At 45.1% G+C, this 25475-nt stretch overlaps 1 protein-coding gene across 6 annotated transcripts in view; it reads left to right on the forward strand.

The window, feature by feature from the left end:
- ZMPSTE24 (zinc metallopeptidase STE24) overlaps positions 1-25475 on the forward strand; it is a 114257-nt gene that overhangs the window by 25890 nt on the left and 62892 nt on the right. For 5 of the 6 annotated variants that reach the window (XR_002889769.3, XM_005309379.4, XM_065576789.1 and 2 more), the window contains exon 4: positions 21472-21588. The exons of the other annotated variant lie outside the window; for it this stretch is intronic. Coding sequence is in view for 4 of the 5 variants with exons in the window: in XM_005309379.4 (XP_005309436.1) it covers positions 21472-21588 (117 nt within the window). In the remaining variant the exon portion in view is untranslated. The remainder of the gene's footprint in view (positions 1-21471; positions 21589-25475) is intronic. 6 annotated transcript variants of the gene reach the window in all.

Here is a 25475-nt window from a genome sequence, read left to right on the forward strand (position 1 = left end):
CAACAAAATGGCACATGAAATTTAATGTGGATAAATGTAAAGTAATGCACATTGGAAAAAATAACCCCAACTGTACATACAATATGATGGGAACTAATTTAGCTACAACTAATCAAGAAAGAGATCTTGGAGTCAACATGGATAGTTCTCTGAAGATGTCCACGCAGTGTGCAGCGGCAGTCAAAAAAGTAAACAGGATGTTAGGAAACATTCAAAAAGGGATAGAGAATAAGACGGAGAATATCTTATTGCCCGTATATAAATCCATGGTACGCCCACATCTTGAATACTGCATACAGATGTGGTGTCCCCATCTCAAAAAAGATATACTGGCAATAGAAAAAATTCAGAAAAGGGCAACTAAAATGATTAGGGGTTTGGAACGGGTCCCATATGAGGAGAGATTAAAAAGGCTAGGACTTTTCAGCTTGGAAAAGAGGAGACTAAGGGGGGATATGATAGAGGTATATAAAATCATGAGTGGTGTGGAGAAAGTAGATAAGGAAAAGTTATTTACTTGTTCCCATAATATAAGAACTAGGGGCCACCAAATGAACTTAATGGCAGCAGGTTTAAAACAAATAAAAGGAAGTTCTTCACACAGCACACAGTCAATCTGTGGAACTCCTTGCCTGAGGAGGTTGTGAAGGCTAGGACTATAACAGGGCTTAACCTCCATGAATTTATTTAGTTCTCTTTTAAGTCCATTAATGGCTATTAGCCAGGATAGGTAAGGAATGGTGTCCCTAGCCTGTTTGTCAGAGGGTGGAGATGGATGGCAGGAGAGAGATCACTTGATCGTTACTTGTTAGGTTCAGTCCCTCTGGGGCACCTGGTATTGGCCACTGTCGGTAGACAGGATAGTGGGCTGGATGGACCTTTGATCTGACCCAATATTGCCGTTCATATGTTATCAATTATCTTTGAGAACTCATGGAGGATGGGTGAGGTCCCAGTGGACTGAAGACAGGTACTATGTTAGCCAGTCTTTAAAAATGGTAACAAAGGGGACCTGAGGAATTATAGACCAGTCAAATTAACTTCAGTACTTGGAAAGATACTGGAACAAATCATTAAACCAGGGGTCAGCAACCTTTCAGAAGCATTGTGCCGAGTCTTCATTTATTCACTTTAATTTAAGGTTTCACGTGCCGGTAATACATTTTAATGTTTTTTAGAAGGTCTCGCTTTATAAGTCTATATATTATATAACTATATTGTTGTATTGTAAAATAAACAAGGTTTTCAAAATGTTTAAGCTTCATTTAAAATTAAATTAAACTGTTGATCTTACGCCGCTGGCCCGCTCAGCCTGCTGCTGGCCTGGGGTTCTGTTCACCTGGGCTGAGCGGGGCCTGCAGCCAGGACCCCGGCTGGCAAGGGTCCAGCAGCCAGAACCCCAGACTGGCAGCGGGCTGTGCGGGGCTGGTGGCCGGGACTCCAGCCCGGCAGTGGGCTGACTGGGTCAGCCCGCCGCTGCTCAGGGGTTCCATCCACCGGCTCCTGCCAGCTGGGATCCCGGCTGCCAGAGCCGCTCAGCCCGCTGCCGGTCTGGGGTCCCGGCCCTGCCCACATACAGTGGGTACCTACCTTCTCCCTGGTTCTGGCCCATTCTCTTCCTCTCTCTCTGCACTGAGCTGAGGGTGGGAGTGCACTGAGCTCAGGGCTGGGGGTGAAGGAGCAAGCTGGGGATTGAGGTGTAGGGTCTGGCCAGGAGCTAGAATGAGGGAGGGGGCTCAGGGTTGGGGCAGGAGGTTTGAGTGTGGAACGCTTACCTGGGCAGCTCCCATTTGGTGTGGGGGGTGCAGGTGGGAATGTGGGGGGACACAGGAGCTCCCGTTTGGTGCTCAGGGTGGGGGTGGGGATGTGGGGGGTGCAAGAGTCAGGATGTGGGGGGTGCATGGGGTGTGGGGGGGCTGGGTATGTGGGGGGGCAGAGTCAGGGCTGGAGTTGTGGGGGGAGTGAAGGAGTCAAGCAGAGGGCTGTGTGTGTGTGTGTGAAGGGGGTACAGGGCTCAGGGCAGGGGCCTGGGGGGGGGTGCAGGGCTCAGGGCAGAGGGCTGGGTGTGTGTGAGGGGGGATCAGGGCATAGGGCTGGGGGTGTGTGCAGGGGGGGGTCAGGGCAGAGGGCTGGGGGTGTGGGTTGGGGTCATGGGGTGCTCACGGCAGGGAGCTGAAGGGGATATGCCCCTATTCCACCCCCACTTCCCTCTCTGCCTCTGCCGGGAGCAGCAAGCATGCTGACTCCACTCCTCCTCCACCCCCTTCCTCACAAGGGCCATCAACTGATCGGGAGGGAGGGACGGAGGAGAGGAGGAGGAGGAGGAGGGGCAGGAACCCAGCACACTGCGGGAAGAGCCAGGGGAGCCGGCAGGACTAAGCTTCTGCCCCCGCGGGAGGGGGTAGGGGGGGGCGGAGAAGAGCGGGCTGGGCTGGGCAGGATTTTTAATGGTACGCTGCTGCCTGCTGGGACTCCGGCAGGTAGCAGCGTGCCATTAAACATCGGCACGCGTGCCATAGGTTGCCGACCCCTGTATTAAACTATCAGTTTGTAAGCACATAGTGGCATAGGGTTATAAATAGTAGCCAGTGTGGATGTGTCAAGAACAAAACGTGCCAAACCAACCTACCTTCATTCTTTGACAAGGTTACCGGTTTAGTGGATGGAGGGAAGCTGGAGACATGGTATATCTTGATTTTAGTAATGTTTTTGGTACAGTCCTACATGACAAGTCTCATAAGTAAACTAGGGAAACGTATAGATAAAATTACTATAAGATGGCTACACAACTAGTTGAAAGACTACTCTGAGTAATGTTCAATGGTTTGCTATCAAACTGGAGGGACATATCCAGTAGGATCTCACAGGGATATGTCCTGGGTCCAGTACTATTCGGTATTTCCAGTGACTTGGATAATGGAGTGGAGAGTATGTTTATAAAATTTGAGGATGACACCAAGCTGTGAGAGGGTTGTAACACTTTGGAGGACAGGATTAGAATTCAAAATGATCTTGACAAATTGAAGAATTGGTCTGAAATCTACAAGATGAAATTCAATAAAGACAAGTGCAAAGTACTACACTTTGGAAGAAAAAATCAAAGGCACAACTAAGAAATGGGGAATAACTGGCTAGGTGAGAATACTGCTAAAAGGGATCTGGAGGTTATAATGAATCACAAATGGAATATGAATCAATAGTGTGATGCAGTTGTGAAAAAAGCTAATATCATTCTGGGGTGTGTTGAGTGGTAACAGCTAATTTTAGACTCCATCATTTTATATATATAGTTGGGATTATGTGTTCCAATGTGCATTACTTTGCATTTATCAGCATTGAATTTCATCTGCTATTCTGTTGCCCAGTCACCTCGTTTTGTGACATCTTTTTGTAGCTCTTAACAGTCTGCTTTGGACTTAACTATCTTGAGTAGTTTTGTATTATCTGCAAATTTTGCCACTTCACTGTTTATCCCCTTTTCTAGATCATTTATGAATATGTTGAATAGGACTGGTCCCCAGTACAGACCCCTGGGGGACACCACTATTTACCTCTCTCCATTCCTAACATTTGTTTCCTATCTTTTAACCAGTTACCAATCCATGAGAGGATCTTCCCTCTTATCCCATCACAGTTTACATTGCTTAAGAGCCTTTGATGAGGGACCTTGTCAAAAGTTTTCTCAAAGTCTAAGTACACTATATCCACTGGGTCCCCCTTGTCCACATGCTTGTTGACCCCTCAAAGAATTCTAGTAGATTGGTGAGGCATGATTTCCCTTTACAAAAAACATGTTGACTCTGCCCCAACAACTTGTGTTCATCTATGTGTCTGACAGTTCTGTTCTTTACTATAGAACATAATTTGCCTAGTACTGAAGTCAAGCTTGCTGGCCTGTAATTGCCGGGATCACCTCTGGAGCCATTTTTAAAAATTGGCATCAGCTTAGCTATCCTCCAGTCATTTTGTACAGAAGCTGATTTAAATGGTAGGTTACAATCCACAGTTAGTAGTTCTACAATTTCACATTTGAGTTCCTTCAGAACTCTTGGGTGAATACCATCTGGTCCTGGTGATTTACTACTGTTTAGTTTATCAGTTTGTTCCAAAACCTCCTCCAATGACACCTCAGTCTGGGACAGTTCCTCAGATTTGTCACCTAAAAAGACAGGCTCAGGTTTGAGAATCTCCCTCACATCGTCAGCCATGAAGACAGATGCAAAGAATTCATTTATTTTCTCCATAATGGCCTTATCGTCCTTGAGTGTTCCTTTAGCCTCTCAATTGTCCAGTGGCCCCTCTGGTTGTTTAGCAGGCTTCCTGCTTGTGATGTACTTAAAAAGTTTTTTGCTATTACTTTCTGAGTCTTTGGCTAGCTTTTCTTCAAATTCTTTTTTGGCCTTCCTAATTGTATTTTTACACTTCATTTGCCAGAGTTTATGCTCCTTTCTATGTTCCTCTCTAGGATTTAACTTCCACTTTTTAAAGGATGCCTTTTTGCCTCTCAAAGCTTATTTTACTTTGTTGTTTACCCACGGTGGGACTTTTTTTGGTTCTCTTACTATGTTTTTTTAATTTGGGGTATATATTTAAGTCGAGCCTCTGTTAAAAAGTTTCCATGCAGCTTGCAGGGACTTTTGGTGCTGTACCTTTTAATTTCTGTTTAACTAACATCCTCATCTTTAAGAAGGATGTGGAGAAATTTGAGAGAGTCAAGAGGAAAGCAACAAAAATGCTAAAAGGTTTAGAAAAATCTTACATATGTGGGAGGGTTAAAAAAGCTGGCCTCAAGAAACTGACTACTGGGGTGACCTTAAGTCTTCAAATATATGAAGGGCTGTTATAAAGAGGACTGTGATCAATTGTTCTCTGAAGGTAGAACAAGAAGTAATTGGCTTAATCTGAAGCAAAGATTTGTTAGATATTCGTGAAAACTGTCTAACTATACAGGTAGTTAAATTCTGGAATAGGCTTCCAAGAGAGGTTGTGGAATCCCGGTTGTGACAGATACGGCAAATTTCCTGAAATGCCCCTTCGAGATCTTGAATTAAATTTGTGTTTTTGAGGTCCATTGTGTTAAATGTATTATTGTGGGCTGGGATTGTATGTAATGTGACAGATATGAGACCTGAGGGTTCAAAGTACTTTATTAGACATTGTGCCAGACAAGCATGGACTTCAGGAACAAAAAGTGTTTAGTGGTTTTCCTGGGAAATGTTTATGGGGAGGTAAATGCAAATTCCCCATCTCCAGTTATGCAAAAATTTAGCCTTTTGAGGTTATGCACTGAGGAGTGTGTCATTGTCTGCTGATCATGTTATATGAGGCCAAGATCAAAGGCCCAAGCTGTAAAAAGAAAAGACTGAATTACTCATGGTTGTTCTGGTTCTGAATCTGAGACAGTTATGAACATATAATCACGGGGAAAACCCAGTTGTGGATTTTAAAAGATTGATACCTGCCAGAGTCCAAAGTTGGAGTTGGGGGTGACCTCTGGTAAGCTTTTTAACATGTGTGTGTGTTCTTTTATTGTTTTTAATGTTTTCTCTGTAATGCTTTCACCTGAAGAATATATGTGGTTGGTTATAAAGAGCTGTGTGGTAACTTATAACTGCTGGCAATTACCATGTTTCTAGCCTAAGGAGAGAAAGCATGATGCTGGCCTGTTTAGGCAATCTGGTTTGCTGGGGATACCACAGTATAGGCAGAGAACATTTCAGCCTGGAAAAACCCTGGTCAGGAGGGAGGGAAGAGTGGGTGTTTTTGAGGGACCAGGGTGCAGGAATACAAATGTAATTGACCTAAACTGTCACACCGGTCATTGGAAGTTTTTAAAAACAGGTTAGACAAACACCTATCAGAGATCGTCCAACTACACTTAGACCTGCCTTAGCACAAGGGACTGAACTAAATGACCTCTCGAGGTCCCTTCCTGACCTACATTTCTATGATTCCAGGGTAATGGAGTGGCTAACGTACAACTTGATTAATAAAGCATTAATGCCAGTCAATGTGGGTTTATGGAAAATAAATCCTGTCAAACTAACTTCGTATCTTTTTTTTGATGAGATTACAAGTTTAATTGATAAATGTAATAGTGATGATGATACTTAAACTTTCTCCTTCGAGTGTCCTCTGCATATTCCTACTCATGGGGTGCTCCAACTGGTGCAGCCTGAATGGTAAAATTTTACTAGCAGTGTGCCCTTTTTAAGGAAGTTATGGTCTCCATTTCCATCAGAGCTGTGAATGGATTGGGGCCAGAAGAGAGATGCATATCACAGATTAGAACTAGAAAAAAATATTATTATCGGTTCAATGCAGCCTCACTGGACCCGCAGACACAGAAATATTTCCAGTCGGAACCATCACTGGGGTGGTTCTTCGAGCAGTGTCCTTATGGGTGTTCCACTGTAGGTATATCTGCGCCCCTGTGCCTCTAACCAGGGATTTTAGTTAGCAGTGTCCGTTCAGCTGCACTCTCCCTTCCTCATGGTCTGCCTCAAGGCTATCTAGCACTATGCAGGCCAGGGCCGGCTTTAGGAAGTGCGGGGCCCAATTCGAACAGTTTCGACGGGGCCCCAGCAGGGATGACTAAAAAAAAAGCCACTTAAAAAGAACCCTTTCATTTCTTCCATGTATTATTTACTTTCCATGACTATATAAATAATAACAAAATTATATATTACATACATTGCGTCATATATTAATTAGCTGATTTTCACTTTCATATTAGGAAAATAATTCATGTTTTGATAGTTGTACAACTGATTTTCTTCAATAATGTTTATTTTATTAAAATTTATAAAATATTTCCTTATTAATATAAAATTGTGCCCTCCTCTCCCCCCCTCTCCCCCCCAGCGCCTCCTGGGCCACGGAAACAAACCTTGCTTCCCCAGCGCCGCCCCGCCGAAACAGCTGTGGGCCAAAAATACCGAGTGAGCTGACGATACCGCAAGAGTTCTGGCACTGGGCTCTGTGTACCACCAATATCTTAGTCAGCACCACCCTTACCCACTGATGATAGTGACCAGGACGATGTCATTTCCCTGGCTTCTCATTGTGTCCAGAGCCCCTGAACTAGTGGAGGAGGAAGCTTTGAAAGAAGGGCTTGAAGGGGAAGCTACCCCTCCAGCAAATTTTGCCTCATCTTCACCAGATGAGGCTGTAATTGCCTCCACCTCCATCATCACTAGTTGATGATTTTAAGAACTTTCAGGATCTTACCAAGGGGGTGGCAGATAAACTGCAAATTCACCTGCAGGAAATGACAGACACGCATCACAAGCTGGTGGATATTCTGCATACTTTCTCCTCATCCAGAATTGCCCTCCCAATTAATTAGGCGATTCTAGATGCTGCTAAAATCATCTGGCAGACACCAGCCTCGTTAACACCAACCTGCAAGAGAGCCAACAAGAAGTACTACATGCCTCCCAAGGAGGCAGACTTTTTGTTTCAAAATACGCAACCCAATTCAATTGTAGTGGATGCGTTTAATGCACGTGGCAAACAAAATCATGCCAAGTCAACCCCAAGTCAATCAGATTGGAAGAGACTAGATCTCTTTGGGAGGAAGGTGTATTTGTCGGCGACATTGCAGTTTAGAGTCGCGAACTACCAATCTGTAATGGCCAAATATGATTTTATTAATTATGGTAAACTCAATGCGTTTGTGGAGCATCTATCAGAGGTGCAAAAGAAGCCATTTCAGGCCATTGTCAGAGATGGCCAATTAGTACCCAGAACTGCACAACAGACGGCACTGGACGCAGCCAATACACCTTTCAGGGTAGCCCAAAGAGCTGTAGATGACAGTGGAACATCTCCCATTTGAAGGGCTCAAGCTTTTCACAGATAAGACGGATTCCTCTCTCCAAAACCTGAAGGATTCCCAGGCCACATTATGCTCCCTGGGAATCTACACTGTGGAACAAAAGAAAAGATACAGCTCTCAACCACAGCACAGGTCACGACCTCCTCAGTACCCACCATCACATCGTAATTACAAACTGCAGTGCAAAAGCAGAAGCAGTCAGCACTCCAATCTGCGTCCTTGCACTTTTGATGGGTTCATTGCAGGTCCGAATAGGTATTCCTTGCAACATCAGCTGCCTTCTATTCACCTGTCAAGTCTCTTCAGAAGTCATCTGGCACTCTTTCACAAAGTAGAGGGAATATCACCACCAACAGATGGATCTTGGAGATTATTTTGAAGGGGCTATGCCATTCAGTTCACATCCCATCCCACCAGGAGAGTGCCAGAGCTCCCTCCCTCTGCACGGAAGCACTCAAACTTTGGTGCATCGGTCACAATGTGCTCATCTCAGCTGCCACCTACCAGGGTTGCAGAATGTGACCGCTAACAGTCTGTTGGAACACAAATGGGAACTGAACTCAGAGGTGATTTGTGACATTCACCCTTTGGGGAACCCCAACTACAGATCTCTTTGCTACACACAAAAGTCGATCTGCAAAGCACCCTAAATCTTTTTGCAGATGCCTATTACAGCCTGGGTGTCTGTCTCAACATCGGGAAAACCAAGGTACTCTATCAGCCCTCACCTGCACAAACTACTCTTGGTACTCCACAAATCACCATCAGCAGAGATCCATTTTCCATACCATGGCAGCCATCTCTCACAAACAGCCAGCAATGGCACAGAAATTGAATACAGGATCTGCTGTGCCAGCACATCCTTTGGAAGATTACACAAGCGAGTCTTCAATTATAGGGATCTGAAAAGAGGCACCAAAATCTTTGTTTACAAGGCAATTGTCATCCCCACCCTTCTCTATGGATGTGAGACCTGGGTAATCTACAGATGACATCTCAAGCGGCAGGAGTGATTCCAGCAGTGCTGCCATAGGCTACGTCTACACTATGGGTGGGATCGATTTCAGATATGCAAATTCAGCTACACGAATAGCGTAGCTGAATTCGACGTATCTGATCCGACATACCCCGCTGTGAGGACGGCGGCAAATCGACCGCCACGGCTCTCCCATCGATGGCGCTTACTTCTACCTGGGCTGGTGGAGTACGTGCGTCGATTCGGGGATCAATTATCGCGTCCCGACGAGATGCAATAAATCGATCCCCGAGAGATCGATTTTCTACCGCCGATCCGGGCGGGTAGTGAAGACCAGCCCTTAGGAAGATTCTCAGGATCAGCTGGGAAGACCAACGCACTAACATCAGTGTTCTCTCTGCAGCCAACATTAGTAGTGTTAGAAGTGCAGGTCATGAACCCCCATCTCTGCTGAGCTGGCCACTGTGTATGTATGCCTGACACTCGCCTCCTGAAGCAAGTACTCGTCTCTCAGTTAAGTCAGGGAAGAAGGGCTTGCAAAGGGCAGCGGAAGCACTTCAAAGACATACTGAAAGTACACCTTCAAAATAGAGGCGTCACCCCCAACAAACTGGCACGGAACAGAACACAGTGGCTCCACACCATACACCAATTCCCTTAGCAGACACCATCTTTGTATCGAGGGATAGCCGAAGAAGAAGAGTCTCCTGCCACTCCTCTCATCCGCACTTCGGTATTTATTTCCAGTATGGATCTCAATTGTATCGCCCCTCTGACCACCAGCTCCTTAGTATGGGCAGATGTGGTACCAACCTCCAGGGCCCTTCTCACCCTCTCAGTGGCTTACTGTGACCCATGGCAGGCACATAGATACAGTTCCTTCCATGGCTCTAGCTTGGCTTATCAGGAGCCAGTGAGACGCCTCCCTGCGGCTGCTGCATCGAAGGCCATTCAAGCCCCCCGAACAGTTAGGAGAGGTACAGGAGGCTGAAGTTGAGGAGGAGATTACCCCCCAGACTAACTTCTTGTCTTCATCACCAGACTAGTCTAGTGATGTCCCCTCCTCTGTCATTGGCAGACAACTTTGAGCTTTTCCAGGAGCTAGCTCAGAGGGTGGCAGATGTGTTACAACTACCATTACAAGAGTTGAATGAGACACACCATAAACTTTTTTGGACATTCTACACTCCTCTGTCTTGTTCAGAGTGGCCGTCCCTATTAACGAGGCCCTCCTAAACCCTGCCAAACTCATATGGCAGACCCCGGCATCAGTTCCACCAACATGCAAGCAGGCCAATAAAAAATACTGTGTGCCAGCAAAGGACACGGAATTCCTCTTCTCCCATCTGCCCCCTAATTTGAACATTGTGGACGCGGTGAACTTGAGGCTGTCAACATCATCTGAAATCCTCCCCCTGTGGAAGCACCTTGACCTTTTGGGGAGAAAAATGTAGTCGTCAACCACTCTGCAGTTCCATATCACAAACTATCAGGCCTTAACAGCAAATAGGATTACATTAACTGCTCAAAACTCCATTCCTTTATTGAGCAGATCTCAAATTCTCACAAGGGCCAATTCAAAGCCATCCTTAATGGAGGCCAACTGGTGGCAAAGACATTACTCCAGTCTGCACTCGATGCAGCTGACACGGCAGCATGTTCCATCTCCACTGCAATCATGGTGAGACAAGCCTCTTGGCTGCACTTACTGGTTTCTGCAAAGAGGTGCAAACAACTGTGGAGGACCTTCCCTTGGAAGGCACAAAACTCTTTGCGGAAAAGACGGCTGTTTTCCTTTACACTTTAAAAGACTCCATGGCTACTCTTCAATTGCTAAGAATCTATGCATCTGGGCAGAAGAGAAAGTACAGTCCTCAGCCTTTGTTCAGGGCCCACTTGTCATGGTATTCATCCCAATGTCCGTATGAAACTCCCCCTCCCCCAAAAATCCAGGTTCTCCAAATGGAAATTTTCAGGCCCTCAACCTACTTCTTCACAGCCTTCCACCTCAAAACAACAGTTTTGATGAGTTGGTCGAGGTGCCCTCAGACCACTCTCTGCAATACCATTCAATGCTGGAAAACCTCTTTCATCCGTATGGATGTGTCTCACCCCATTCCACAGCACTTGGGAATGCATGTACCACTCAACACCTTTCCCCGTCAGTCTTCAGGGACCCTTCTCACAAGAGCCTATTACGTCAAGAGATAAATAGTCTCCTTAGCGTAGGAGCCATAGAACCGACACATCTAAGAGAAAAAGGCTTTTACTCTCGTTACTTCCTGATAAGAAAAAAGGAGGCTGGAGACCCATACTAGACCTCAGAGCACTCAAAAGTTCAAGATAGTCACTTTGGCAACTATTAGATTTTCAGTGTTAGAAAAAGGAGACTGGTTTTTGGCCCTCGACCTCCAAGATGTGTACTTCCACATTTCAATCATACCATGTCACAGAAGATACTTCAGATTCACCTGAGGCCAGGACCACTAACAGTACAGAATATTCACCTTTTCACCTCTTTTCAGCCCCCAGAGTATTCTCCAGGGTCCTCTCTGTGGTGGTAGCCAACATACGTTCCCAGGGCATTATGATCTCCCCTTACCTCCTCCGGACATGTTCCTTCGTCAAAGCCCAGTGAATTACCTGTACCACTCCGGATCTATTCAAGAATCTGGGCCTACAAATCAATGCACAAAAATCAACATTAATACCAGTACAGAGACTGGCGCAATAGCTTATCCATGAGGTGCTGAAAGGTAGCTGGGGCCCCATGCAGACCGAACAGGAGGACTCTGTCTGAGTGAAAATGCTCCTCCCACAATACAGATTCCTCAGTCCCTCCATGCTTATAAAGGCAGTACAATCCAGCCCTCAAATATCGGCCAGATACTGCCTTCAGCTTCTGGGGCACATGGCCGGGGGCACATCGGTGATAGCTCATGCCAGACTTTGCATGAGATCCCTCCAATCATGGTTCAGCTTGGTTTACAGACTGAACAAAGACAACCTAGACAAATTGCTATTGATGCCCACCAAAATCAACTAGTCCTTGAATTGGTAGTGTGACAAAGTCCCGAGTCTGTATTGGTGGGTCCCGCGCTTCTGGGCAGTTTCAGTGGCCTCAGAAACTCGATAAGGCCCCAGTGTGACCTCCCTTTCTCAGTGTAGCGTCAAGAGTCACAGCCTATTGAGTTACTTTCATCACCGGCCAGTATGGCAGATGGGAAGGGGGAACACCCCACAGTCTCTGTTGCTCCGTAGAGCTCAGTAGGCGCAGTTCGGTCTCCTGCCTGGACCGAGTCCTGCTTCCCTTCTCCAGGGGATCTCTGTAGAGTATGGGGGTGGGGCGGGGAACCCGGGCCCGCCCTCTACTCCGGGTTCCAGCCCAAGGATCCTAATGCTAGCAGCTGTTGATGGCTTTCCCTTCACCACTGACACTGCTTTGATTCCCTGGGCCACTTCCCCCATGGTCCCCTTTTCCTAGCTTCACCCTTACCTCAGGATTCAGCAATGCTTCCTCTCCTCCAGCTCCTTTCACCTCAGCCCCCTGGGGGACACTGGAAGGAGAGCTTTTAAACAGTATAAGTGGGACCTTGATTGGTTCCATCTGTCTCCATTAGCCTAACGGCCTTAACTGGTTAATTGGCATCAGGTGTCTTAATTGGCCTGGAGTAGCCTTTGTTTGGCTATCCAGGGAACAAGGACCTGCTTATTCTGAAGGCTGATATACCTGCCTTCCAGCACTCTCTTATAGTCTTCTGGTCTGAATCTGTCACATATCCCTCCACCCGCTCAACACCAAGGGGTTGGGCAAATTTGGGTCGTCATGCAATGCAATGCCGTGGCGACTTCCGGCTCTGGAACTGGAAGGGTTGGAGGGATAAGAACCATCTGGTCACCCTCGCGTTTTTTTCCTTGTTCTGCTGCATCCACTGAAGAGGAGCATGGTTGGTCACAAGAACGAACTGCCTCCCTAGCAGGTAATATCGTATTGTTTCCATGGCCCATTTAACGGCGAGGCATTCCCTCTCCACCACTGCATATTTCTGTTCCCTTGGGAGGAGTTTCCTACTGAGGTAGAGGATTGGGTGTTGTTCTTCTCCGACCATCTGGGATAGGACAGCCCCCAGTCCTACTTCGGATGCTTCTGTCTGCAGGATGAATCCCTTAGTGAAATCTGGGACTATGAGTACAGGGTCACTGCAGAGGGCTGTCTGCAGATCTGTAAATGCCCTCTCTGCTGCGTCAATCCATGGTACTATCTCAGGTCCCCGAGCTTTTATTAGATCCGTCAGGGCACTTGCCCTGGTGGCGAAATGGGGGATAAAGCATCGATAGTACCCCCCACTACCTCCAAAAATGCCCGGACTTCTTTCCTGCGAACCGGTTGGGGCCAGTTTTGGATGGCCTCTAGTTTGAGTTGGGGTTTTACTACGCCTCGTTCCACAATGTAGCCCAGATATTTAGCCTCTGTTAACCCTATGGCGCATTTGGTGGGGTTTGCAGTAAGGCCAGCGTGCCTAAGGGTATCTAGGACAGCTTCCACCTTCTCCAGGTGGGTTTCCCAATCCGAAGTATGAATAACCACATCGTCCAGGTAGGGGGCCACATAACTGTCATGGGGGCGCAATAGCTTATCCATGAGGTGCTGAAAGGTAGCTGGGGCCCCATGCAGACCGAACAGGAGGACTGTGTATTGAAAGAGACCCTCCAGCGTGGAGAGAGCGGTCTTCTCTTTTTTTGCATCTTCAGCAAGGGGAATCTGCCAATACCCTTTAGTTAAGTCTAGAGTTGTCAGGAACTGGGCATTTCCTAATTGGTCTACTAACTTGTCTATGCGGGGGATAGGGTATGCATCAAACTGGGACACCTCATTCAGCCGACAGAAGTCATTGCAGAACCTCGTGGAGCCATCTGGTTTGGGTACTAGCACGATCGGGCTAGACCACTGACTGTAAGACTCTTTGATTACTCCTAAAACTCCAGCATTTTCTTTACTTCTGCTCTGATTTCTTCTCTTTTGGCTGCTGGCACTCGGTAGGGCCTCATCGTTACCTTGGCCCCTGGGTTTGTAATGATGTGGTGGTATATCTCAGTTGTTCAACTTGGCCAAGACGAGAATACATCTTGGTTCCGGTTGATCATCTTGGTTACCTCCTCTCTGGGCTGGTGTTAAATCGGGAGATACCCTCACCAGCTCGGGGGTTTTGTTCTCTTGTGGTGGGTCCTTTTGGACGACTACACACACTTCTTGGATATGCCAGGGTTTTAGAAGGTAGACGTGATACACTTGTTCTGGTTTTCTACGTCCTGGTTGTCGTACCTTGTAATTTAGGTTTAGGGGCACAGCTATTTCTGCCAAAATACTATCTAAATGGGTCTCAAACTGTATCAAACTCTTACGAGACTCGCAGTTTAGCGTCCCCATCCACAATCTCCAGTGCAGGATATTGCTCGGGAGTCACCTACAGTGGAGCACCCACTTAAAGAAGAGGAGGAAGTTACTCACCTTGTGCAGTAACGATGGTTCTTCAAGGTGTGTGTCCCTGTGGGTGCTCCATGACCCACCCACCTTCCCTCTACTTGGAAGTTCTCATCATACGCTGTGCGGTAGAGAAGGAACTGGGGCGGGTTTGCCCGTGCAGCGTGGGTTAGCTTCTTGGAAGAGCATGGTGGGGACAGTGCATGTGCGAGCCGAACGGACACTGCTACCAAAATTCTCTGGTCAGGAGTGCAGGGACGCTGACACACCCTACAGTGGAGCACCCATAGGGGGACACATCTCGAAGAACCATCATTACTACACAAGGTGAGAAACTTTCTCTTCCTTAAGAGCATTGGGAATCTCTTCCCGCATGTAAGACCATCTGCTCTGACCTGGGACCTTAACCTAGTTCTCAGAGCTTTGACTAGACCTCCCTTTGAGTCCATGGCAACTTGCTCCCTCTTACACCTGTCCATGAAGACAGCATTTCTAATTCTCGCCGACCCCCCTTTTTTAAAGACACAGTAATCCTGAAGCTTCATCCCAAGTTTCTCCCTAAAATTGCCTCCACCTTCCATATGAATCAACAGCACCCTCTCCGTTTTCCCCCCAAAACCACATCGTGACAACAGCGAGACGATTCTGCATATGCTAGATGTTAGAAGAGCACTAGCATTCTACTTGGACAGAACTAAGGACATTAGGAAATCCCCTAAGCTCTTCCTTTTATTTGCGGAAAGCTCCAAAGGCTCTGCAATATTGGCTCAAAGACTATGCAAATGGGTCTCGAGTTGCATTAATCTCTGTTAGCAAGGATGCAACCTGTTGCCTCTGTCTGGAGTCTGTACGCACTCCACAAGGTCAATTTCTACCACGGTCGCATTCCTTAAAGGTGTCCCTATCTTGGAAATCTGCAGAGCAGCGACTTGGGCCTTTGCCCACATTTTCACAGATGGTTATGCAATCACTGGAGATTCGGCTTCCAATGCCATCTTCGGCTCCCCAGTACTTTTCTGTAGTAACAGACTCCATTCCTAAGTCCCAGCCCTCCACGGGCAATACTGCTGTGAAGTCACCTACAGTGGAGCACGCATAGGGACACTACTTGAAGAAGTTTCAGAGTAGCAGCCGTGTTAGTCTGTATCCGCAAAAAGAAGAACAGGAGTACTTGTGGCACCTTAGAGACTAACAAATTTATTAGAGCATAAGCTTTCGTGGACTACAGCCCACTTCTTCAGATGTATATAGAATGGAACATATATTGAGGAGATATATATACACACGTACAGAGAGCATAAACAGGTGGGAGTTGTCTTACCAACTCTGAGAGGCCAATTAATTAAGAGAAAAAAACCTTTTGAAGTGATAATCAAGATAGCCCAGTACAGACAGTTTGATAAGAAGTGTGAGCATACTTACAAGGGGAGATAGAGAATCAATGTTTGTAATGGCTCAGCCATTCCCAGTCCTTATTCAAACCGGAGTTGATTGTGTCTAGTTTGCATATCAATTCTAGCTCAGCAGTCTCTCGTTGGAGTCTGTTTTTGAAGTTTTTCTGTTGTAATATAGCCACCCGCAGGTCTGTCACTGAATGACCAGACAGGTTAAAGTGTTCTCCCACTGGTTTTTGAGTATTTTGATTCCTGATGTCAGATTTGTGTCCATTAATTCTTTTGTGTAGAGACTGTCCGGTTTGGCCAATGTACATGGCAGAGGGGCATTGCTGGCACATGATGGCATATATCACATTGGTAGATGTGCAGGTGAACGAGCCCCTGATGGTATGGCTGATGTGATTAGGTCCTATGATGATGTCACTTGAATAGATATGTGGACAGAGTTGGCATCGGGGTTTGTTACAAGGATAGGTTCCTGGGTTAGTGGTTTTGTTCAGTGATGTGTGGTTGCTGGTGAGTATTTGCTTTAGGTTGGGGGGTTGTCTGTAAGCGAGGACAGGTCTGTCTCCCAAGATCTGTGAGAGTAAAGGATCATCTTTCAGGATAGGTTGTAGATCTCTGATGATGCGCTGGAGAGGTTTTAGTTGGGGGCTGAAGGTGACAGCTAGTGGTGTTCTGTTATTTTCTTTGTTGGGCCTGTCTTGTAGGAGGTGACTTCTGGGTACTCGTCTGGCTCTGTCAATCTGTTTTTTCACTTCAGCAGGTGGGTATTGTAGTTTTAAGAATGCTTGATAGAGATCTTGTAGGTGCTTGTCTCTATCCGAGGGATTGGAGCAAATGCGATTATATCTTAGAGCTTGGCTGTAGACAATGGATCGTGTGGTGTGTCTTGGATGGAAGCTGGAGGCATGTAGGTAAGTGTAGCGGTCAGTAGGTTTCCAGTATAGGGTGGTATTTATGTGACCATCGCTTATTAGCACAGTAGTGTCCAGGAAATGGACCGCTTGTGTGGATTGATCTAGGCTGAGGTTGATGGTGGGATGGAAATTATTGAAATCATGGTGAAATTCCTCAAGGGCTTCTTTTCCGTGGGTCCAGATGATGAAGATGTCATCAATGTAGCGCAAGTAGAGTAGGGGCGTTAGGGGACGAGAGCTAAGGAAGCGTTGTTCTAAGTCAGCCATAAAAATGTTGGCATATTGTGGGGCCATGCGGGTACCCATAGCAGTGCCGCTGACTTGAAGGTATATATTGTCCCCAAATGTGAAATAGTTGTGGGTGAGGACAAAATCACAAAGTTCAGCCACCAGGTTAGCTGTGACATTATCAGGGATACTGTTCCTGATAGCTTGTAGTCCATCTTTGTGTGGAATATTGGTGTAGAGGGCTTCTACGTCCATAGTGGCCAGGATGGTGTTTTCTGGAAGATCACCGATAGATTGTAGTTTCCTCAGGAAGTCAGTGGTGTCTCGAAGATAGCTGGGAGTGCTGGTAGCGTAGGGTCTGAGGAGAGAGTCTACATAACCAGACAAGCCTGATGTTAGGGTGCCACTGTGACGGGTTGGATCACAGAAACCTACTTAGGAGCTGCCACCCGATGTGCAAAGACTACCCCTGCTCCTGTTTTCCCTGCCAGCTCAGGACTCCAGCACCCTGTCTTGCTGAGCCAGACACTCCTGTTTGGCTCCAGACACAGATCCAGGGTCTGAATCACTTGTCCCAAAGCTGCAAGTTTACCTGAAAACAGCTCACAGTAGTGTGCTTGTCTTTAGCACTCAGATGCCCAACTCCCAGTGGGGTCTAAACCCAGATAAATCCGTTTTACCCTGCATAAAGTTTATGCAGGGCAAACTCATAAATTGTTCGCCCTCTATAACACTGATAGAGAGATATGCACAGTTGTTTGCTCCCCCAGGTATTAATACATACCCTGAGTGAATTACTAAATAGAAAGTGATTTTATTAAATACAGACAGTAGGATTTAAGTGGTTCAAAGTAGTAACAGACAGAACAAAGTAAGTCACAAGCAAAATAAAATAAAATGCGCAAATCTATGCCTAATCAAACTGAATACAGATAATCTCACCCTCAGAGATGCTTCAGTAAGTTTTTCTCAGACTGGGCACAATTCTTTCCCCTGGTGCAGCTCTTGTCTTGAAGAAGACGACAACAATGACGAAGTTACCTTGTGCAGTAACGATGATTCTTCGAGATATGTTCGCCTGTGGATGCTCCACAACCCACCTTTTTACCTTCTACTTCAGAGTTCTCAATGTGGGACTCTGCATAGAGAAGGAACTGCGGAGAGTTTTAGATAGAAGGAATTTAGTCTGAAGGAATGAATGTTGCTAAGCAACAGTTGAGCACCTTTTGACTCCTCAGATACTTAAGCAAGATCAGTAGCTTTGGCTTTCTCACAAAGGAGACTCACATGGTTAAGATTGGTGTGACTCCCTCGTGACAGAAAAGAGGATCATAGAATCATAGACTTTAAGGTCAGAAGGGACTATTATGATCGTCTAGTCTGACCAGCACGAAGCAGGCCACAGAATCTCACCCACCCACTCCTGTATCAAACCCCTAACCTATGTCTGAGCTATTGAAGTCCTCAAATCGTGGTTTTAAGACTTCAAGGTGCAGAGAATCCTCCAGCAAGTGACCCGTGCCCCATGTTGCAGAGGAAGGTGAAAAACCCCCAGGGCTTCTGCCAATCTGCCCTGGAGAAAAATTCCTTCCCGACCCCAAATATGGCGATCACCTAAACCCTGAGCATGTGGGCAAGACTCACCAGGCAGACACCCAGGAAAGAATTCTCTGTAGTAACTCAGATCCCACCCCATCTAACATTCCATCACAGGCCATTGGGCATATTTACCGCTAATAGTCAAAGATCAATTAATTGCCAAAATTAGGCTATCCCATCATACCATCCCCTCCATAAACTTATCAAGCTTAGTCTTGAAGCCAGATATGTCTTTTGCCTCCACTACTCCCCTTGGAAGTCTGTTCCAGAACTTCATTCCTCTGATGGTTAGAAACCTTCGTCTAATTTCAAGTCTAAACTTCCTGATGGCCAGTTTATATCCATATGTTCTTGTGTCCACATTGGTACTGAGCTTAAATAATCCCTCTCTCTGCCTGGTATTTATCCCTCTGATATATTTATAGAGAGCAATCATATCTCCCCTCAGCCTTCTTTTGGTTAGTCTGAACAAGCCAAGTTCTTTGAGTCTCCTTTCATAAGACAGGTTTTCCATTCCTTGGATCATCCCAGTAGCCCTTCTCTGTACCTGTTCCAGTTTGAATTCATCCTTCTTAAATATGGGAGACCAGAACTGCACACACTATTCCAGATGAGGTCTCACCAGTGCCTTGTATAACGGTACTAACACCTCCTTATCTCTACTGGAAATACCTCGCCTGATGCATCCCAAGACCGCATTAGCTGTTTTTACGGCTATCACATTGGCGGCTCATAGTCATCCTGTGATCAACCAATACTCTGAGGTCCTTCTCCTCCTCCGTTACTTTCAAATGATACGTCCCCAGCTTCCATTTGAAGGAGATGGTCTGTTTAGTATTCAGACTGATGAGATGCTGAAGAAGTATAAATATAAGATCTGCTACTAGATCTTTAGGTTTCTTTAATACAAGGAAGAGGCCATATTCAACTCCATTAAACAAGTATTAAAGAGCATATTCAACTTAGTCTCCTTCAGTTCATTACAATTATCAGAGACGGGCATGTCATTTCCAACCTCAACATTACACCCCAAAACGCCAACTACAACAGAGGAAGAAAATCAAACCTCACACTAATAAAAGGAAAGTGTTTTGTCTTTATCTTCTACAGTTCCTCCAAGATATCCAGATTTGACATAAGGACATGGTTCTTCAAGTCAATCTATTTGCACATTTTGTCCATAGTTTTGAAACTGGTTGTCCTGTTTTTATTACCAATGGGAGTTAATAACATCAGACAGATGGATTTTAAAAGTTATTTTATGTGTTTTATACAATACAATTCAATTCAACGTCATTAATATGGTGGATAGACAAAATGCAATGAAAGGCACACTTGCAATCACCATACAACATCTGTAATACTGATCAAGAATGCATCTGTCTTAGAATGGGGAGCACATCTGAACAACAAATTGTTGGTCAAAGATCACTGTCACCAAAGGAAAGGAAATTACACATCAGTATTTTAAAACAGAGCAATCAAACTAGCTCTAAGATCTTTTTAACCTCAACTCAAATACAAAGCAATTTAGATTGTAACAGAGAATATAGCAGTGATATATTATTTAAACAAGGGGGACTCACTCGGTGAATTTATGCAGGGAGACCAAGAGTCTTTGGAACTATTATATAGAACATGATATTTATCTAGTAGTAATTCACATAATGGGGGGACAGGACCCTCTTGCAGATCATCTAGGCAGGTCCTCAGGTCAGATGCACGAATGGTCTTTGAAGGATGAAGTGGTGAATCATCTCTTCAGTTTATGGAGGAACCCAATAATAGACCCGTTTGCATCCAGCAACAACAGGAAATGCCAGAGATATTGTTCCAGGGCACGCAAAGAAAAGGAATCCGTATTGGATGCTTTTCTAATACACTGGGGTTGGGGTCTAATGTATGCTTTTCCTCCATTTCCCCTTATTTGGAGAATAAGATAAAACCGGACAAAGCCAGGGTGATTTTAATAACACCAGCATGGCTCAGACAACAGTGGTATCTGGATTTGATGCATCTGTCAAAAGGATTAGTGGAACCTCTACCACGGACACTGGTCTTGTAATAACAAACAAGAAAGGTCTGTCATTTTGACCTTAGGTACCTTCACTTGACTGCATGGGGAATAGACCTTTAGAAGTACAGAATGTACTGTTATACCCTAGAAACGAACCCAATTAAAGTGCTATAGTCTTAAATGGAAAAGGATTTTGTTGTGGATTGCCATGTATAATGCAGCTCCTTATATGGCACTCATTCCAAATCAAGACTCAGGAGGGTATCCTGTTATCAGAAATTTGTGTATGTAACTTCCCCCTGTATCCTGGGCTCTATCCTGTGTCTGTTACATTGTTGTGCTTTACATATTACATACACATGAGGGGGGGGGGGGATAGTTCAGTGGTTTGAGCATTGGCCTGCTAAACCCAGGGTTGTGAGTTTAATCCTTGAGGGGGCCACTTGGGGATCTGGGGCAAAATCAGTACTTGGTCCTGCTAGTGAAGGCAGGGGGCTGGACTTGATGACCTTTCAAGGTCCCTTCCAGTTCTAGGAGATGGGATATCTCCATTAATTAATTAACATTCACTCTTTGCCCTTTATATTTCTTACCTTATCTTCAGATACTAATAAATGTGTGTTTATAGATTCATAGGTTTTAAGGCCAGAAAAGGACCATTATTATCATCTAGTCCAAGCTACTGATTAGCATAAGCCAAAGAATTTCACCTAGTAAATCCTTCATTAAGCTTAAATGTTGTGGTTAAACTACATCATGTTTTAGGAAAGATGTCCAAACTTTATTTAATCACTTGGAGCCTTAACCTGCTACATCTCCAGACAAGTTGTTGAATTGGTTAATGACCCCAAGCATTAAAAATTTGCACCTTATCTCTAGCCTCAATTTATCTAGCTTTAGCTTTCAGCCAGTTCCTGTTATACTATTTATATAAATTTACTTTATTGGCAATAAGATGTCTAAATTCTGTTGTAAGAAGTTTATAAGTAGGAACTCTTTTTCTTGTGTATAGATCGCTCAGTCATTGGTGTTCCTGCTGCTTGCTACACTCTTCAGTGCGGTGACTGGCCTACCATGGAGTCTATATAATACCTTTGTCATAGAGGAGAAACATGGCTTCAATCAGCAGGTACTGTGAAATATACCTCTACGGAAATAGCTTTCCAAATTAAAGTTAGTTTATAGAAAATGCCAGGTGGACAAATATCTGTAAATTCCTCCTATTTGCCAGTAGTATTTCTTTTACCACATGCAATGTGACATTAATGTTTCTGTGAGAACCTAAATCTCTGAATGTTTTGACCATGATTCATAGATATGCCAGCTTCTGCTTTCCCTTATATCATCAGATCACTTTCTGTTCCAGACCACGAATTCTTAGTACTTAGCTCTTTCTGCAGCTGCCCTCACACAAACATCACACCAGCACCTACGAATGGATCAGTCATGTCTTATGTCAAGTTGTTCAGGGAAGATGGTGGCAGCTGTTGCAGCAAAGAGAAGAGGAAATATATACCCTCGTTGTGGAGCCAAGAATCTCTCCTGCCTCCTTGCTTCCATTGTCAGTTAGGTCTTGTCTCTGCCTCCTACAGCCTGGTTCCCCTTACCAGTCCCATGTTGAAGAGGTCTAATGAATGTTCCTTTGCCAGGCTGCTGCCTACCCCTCCCCAGAAGCACTTCTGACACCCAAGTCCAGGCACTGCATGTAGTTGATTGAGTGGGGTTGAGAGCACCATCTCTGGTTTACCTCCTTAATCTGCCTCATGAATTCCGCCTTCTGCTAAACCAGAAGGGTCATCTTTTGATTCTCACCTCCTACAAACTACTCACTTGTCTTGTTCCAGCAGTTTCAATTTCCTTAACTTGCCCCTTCCCCATCTCCTGCGTAGGTCTCCCTCCTACACTGGCAGGACCTTTCTCTTCAGAGAGTTTCCCCTTCTCAATTATTGCCTTAACTCTTGCTCAGCTAGGGGTACCTCCTCAGGGTAAATCAGACCTGGTTCCTTCCTTCCTCCCTGGCCCTTATTCTTTCCAGTTCCTCTGAAGAAAGGGTTTGCTTCTGTGAGAGGGAAACATTCCTATCCAGATCATAATAGGCAATTTATTTCTGTGGACTTTGAAGCCTTGTCTGTAACTGTCTGCACCGCACTATATCTCTCCAGGGAGGGACTGTAGGGCCCAGAGCCCACCACAAAGTTCCAGTTTAACACAGGCTGAAAGTTGGGAAATCAATCAGGAAAGTGCTTTCTCATATTGTAAAGAATTTATCTGCTTCATCTGCAAGAGCACAGTACCAGATGCCCTGGGATTTTCTCATTTCTATTTGCAGTTTCCCAGGAGCCAGGAGGACTGAGTCGAAGCTAGACCTAAAGTAACTGAACTAGTTGTTTGTCACTTCTAGACATTTCCAAGTAGAGCCAGGGTAGCAGTTACTTCATCCTTACTGCAGTAGAACCAGGAGACTGTTTTGCCTCCATCAACCTACAGGTGACTCACAAATGAAAAATAACTGAGGCTTTTTTACTATGATGTATAAAGAAGGCCTGAAAATTTTCTTCCCATCTACTCTCTGCTCCCCCGCACTCAGCTCCCCAAAATCTTCTTGGTTTCACACATTAGAATTACATGTGTAGCCTAGCAATTTTTTCCTGAAATTCCCTGTGGGCCAGATACTACGGAAACAGAACCTAATTAACTGAGAAGGGAGATGACATCTGTTCAAAATACTTAAAACTTCATGTTTTATTTCACTTCTTTCACACACACTTAAATGCCTGAGAAACATCTGAGGGAAGAGTGTTGTGAGTTCAACACCAAACCCCTTTCAGCCTTTCATTCATCTTCATAAAGAAGCAAAAAGAGCACAGACCCATTTTTCCCCTTTGCAGGACAATATGTTCTCATGAAGCAGAGGTTCTCTGATGTTTGCTCTGGACCATGAATATTTCAATTTATTATCTTGCCCTACCATCTGCTCTGTGTATATTCTTCAAAGTGGTTGTCATAGCAACAGTATTTTGCTCTCAGAAGATGCATATTGTACCAATGGCTGCTGATAGTTTCTAGATACTCCATCCTTCTTGGCAGGCAGAGTCATCAAGTGTAAAGGTCAGCCCTGTTAATTACTGTCATGGACTTTATAATCCACTCTGAGAAAAGTAATTTCCTTCTTAGCCCCATTTAGGCAATCTGTGGGCTTGTGGAAGCCTCATGCATCTAAACAAAAATGTGCCTCTCCACAACTTTTACTGGTCAGTCATTTCCAAAGCCAATGAGCAATGTTTATCTTTGAGTTGACTTAGGGCACCTGGCCAAGGAGGCAAAGAAATGTATGGATTTTTTGCAAACTCCAGTCCATGCAATTTGCCCTAATACTCATCCAACTGGACAATATATAGTAGATTACTTATTTAGGAAAAGCAGAACTTGGAGCAAGGTACTAGTTTGTAGAAGCAATTTTTACCTCCCTCAGACCAGCTCATCTTGTAACGTTCTTACATTTCTAATGCATTCCTGTCAAGGGAAAGGTTCCACATGGCCATTCTGCTGAAAATGGGGCTCTTCAAACCTGGATCTGCTTTCCACAGCCAAGAATGCCTACCCAGTTTATGGTGATTTTGTTGCGAGTTCAGAGACATTTGAACAATGGATGCCTTTTTAATCCCTTGGAATGGAGAGGGAAGAAGAGCTTTGTAAATTTTCCTGACCCCTTTTTACTGAATTTGGAGGAATCTGAAAGTTGTAGAGGAAAGATAATCATCATTGATTCCCTTTAGATGTTGGTTCTATGAATTGCTGATGCTGTCAGCCCAGGATCTGCTTGCCTTCCCCCTAGTTCCATATCTACTGTCTCAAGGCCCAGTAGTTGACAAAGGCCTAGATAATCTTCACCTTCACCAAACCCTGGTTTGAGAAAGTTTCCTTGACATTTTTTGGTTTCTTTGGTCAGGCAACTTAAGTTCTGCAGGCAGTCCCCTCCAAATTCTATTATAGTGTCTGGAATTTGTTTCTGCTTAGTATTTTTTGAAGAGATTCAGAACTCCCCTAGGCCTTGGATTTGATTTCTCCAGATGTCTTGGAAAGTGGTCTAATCCTACATCACCTCAAGTGGCAAGCTTCTTTTCTTGAGACTGTTATTCAGCCAGTTAATTGGCTCTCATCCTCTGCTCACTAGAGTCCAGGAAATGGAAAAGCTAGAGAGTAGACCTTACTTTCCTTCACTCCTCACCCATCTCATTCTTCGTTCTCAGTCAGTGAGGCATTTGCTGTCTGCTTGCTATCTCCAGAAGTCTTTGTAGCAGCCATCATCTTGTGGTGCTATGTCAGAAACTTTGATTCTTTCCTAGTGTTTTGTAATAAGGTGCCCTTTTGTCAGAGAAACCTAAAACTTTACCGCCTTAGAACTCAAGACTTTACATTCTCCACGTCTTTGTCCTCTGCCGCAACCCCAAAAAAGGGACAAAAGGCATCCAGAACAGTTTGAGCAAAATTGACTTGGATTTGTATCGAAGGTCTGTGTTGTAAGTTGTAGGTTGCAAATCATAGCTCAACTTCCTGGGCCAAACAAGAGCCTGGCTATGCAGGAGATTTGTCAGGCATCTACCTGGAGAGCCAGTTACACTTTTATATACCATTAGTCTGTGCATGTAGTCCTTGGGTCCAGCATTCAGGTGGTGAGCATCAATCTAATGGGGAGAGGACTTCTCATAGAATCTTCACGTCCATGGGGTGTTTGCTGGTCCTCAGTGTTCATTTGGCCCTCCCTGGATATTCCTGAAGACTGGAACCACAAAGCCGTGTCCATCATAGTGAAAGCAGACGTTGAACATTCCATTGTACCAGATGCATCTAGAGCAACTTTTGCATAGATGTTCAGGCCACTAGCTGCCCCTCACATACTACAGATCTTCTCTCTTCTCTTTTATTCCGCAGTAAGCTTTGCTACGAACTGCAACACCTTGTCCCAAATCGAGCAGCACCTGCCAAGAAGTTGATGACGGATGCCACACACTCAGA

The sequence above is a fragment of the Chrysemys picta genome, chromosome 23 (assembly GCF_011386835.1).
Source record: "Chrysemys picta bellii isolate R12L10 chromosome 23, ASM1138683v2, whole genome shotgun sequence".
Taxonomy (NCBI): domain Eukaryota; kingdom Metazoa; phylum Chordata; order Testudines; family Emydidae; genus Chrysemys; species Chrysemys picta.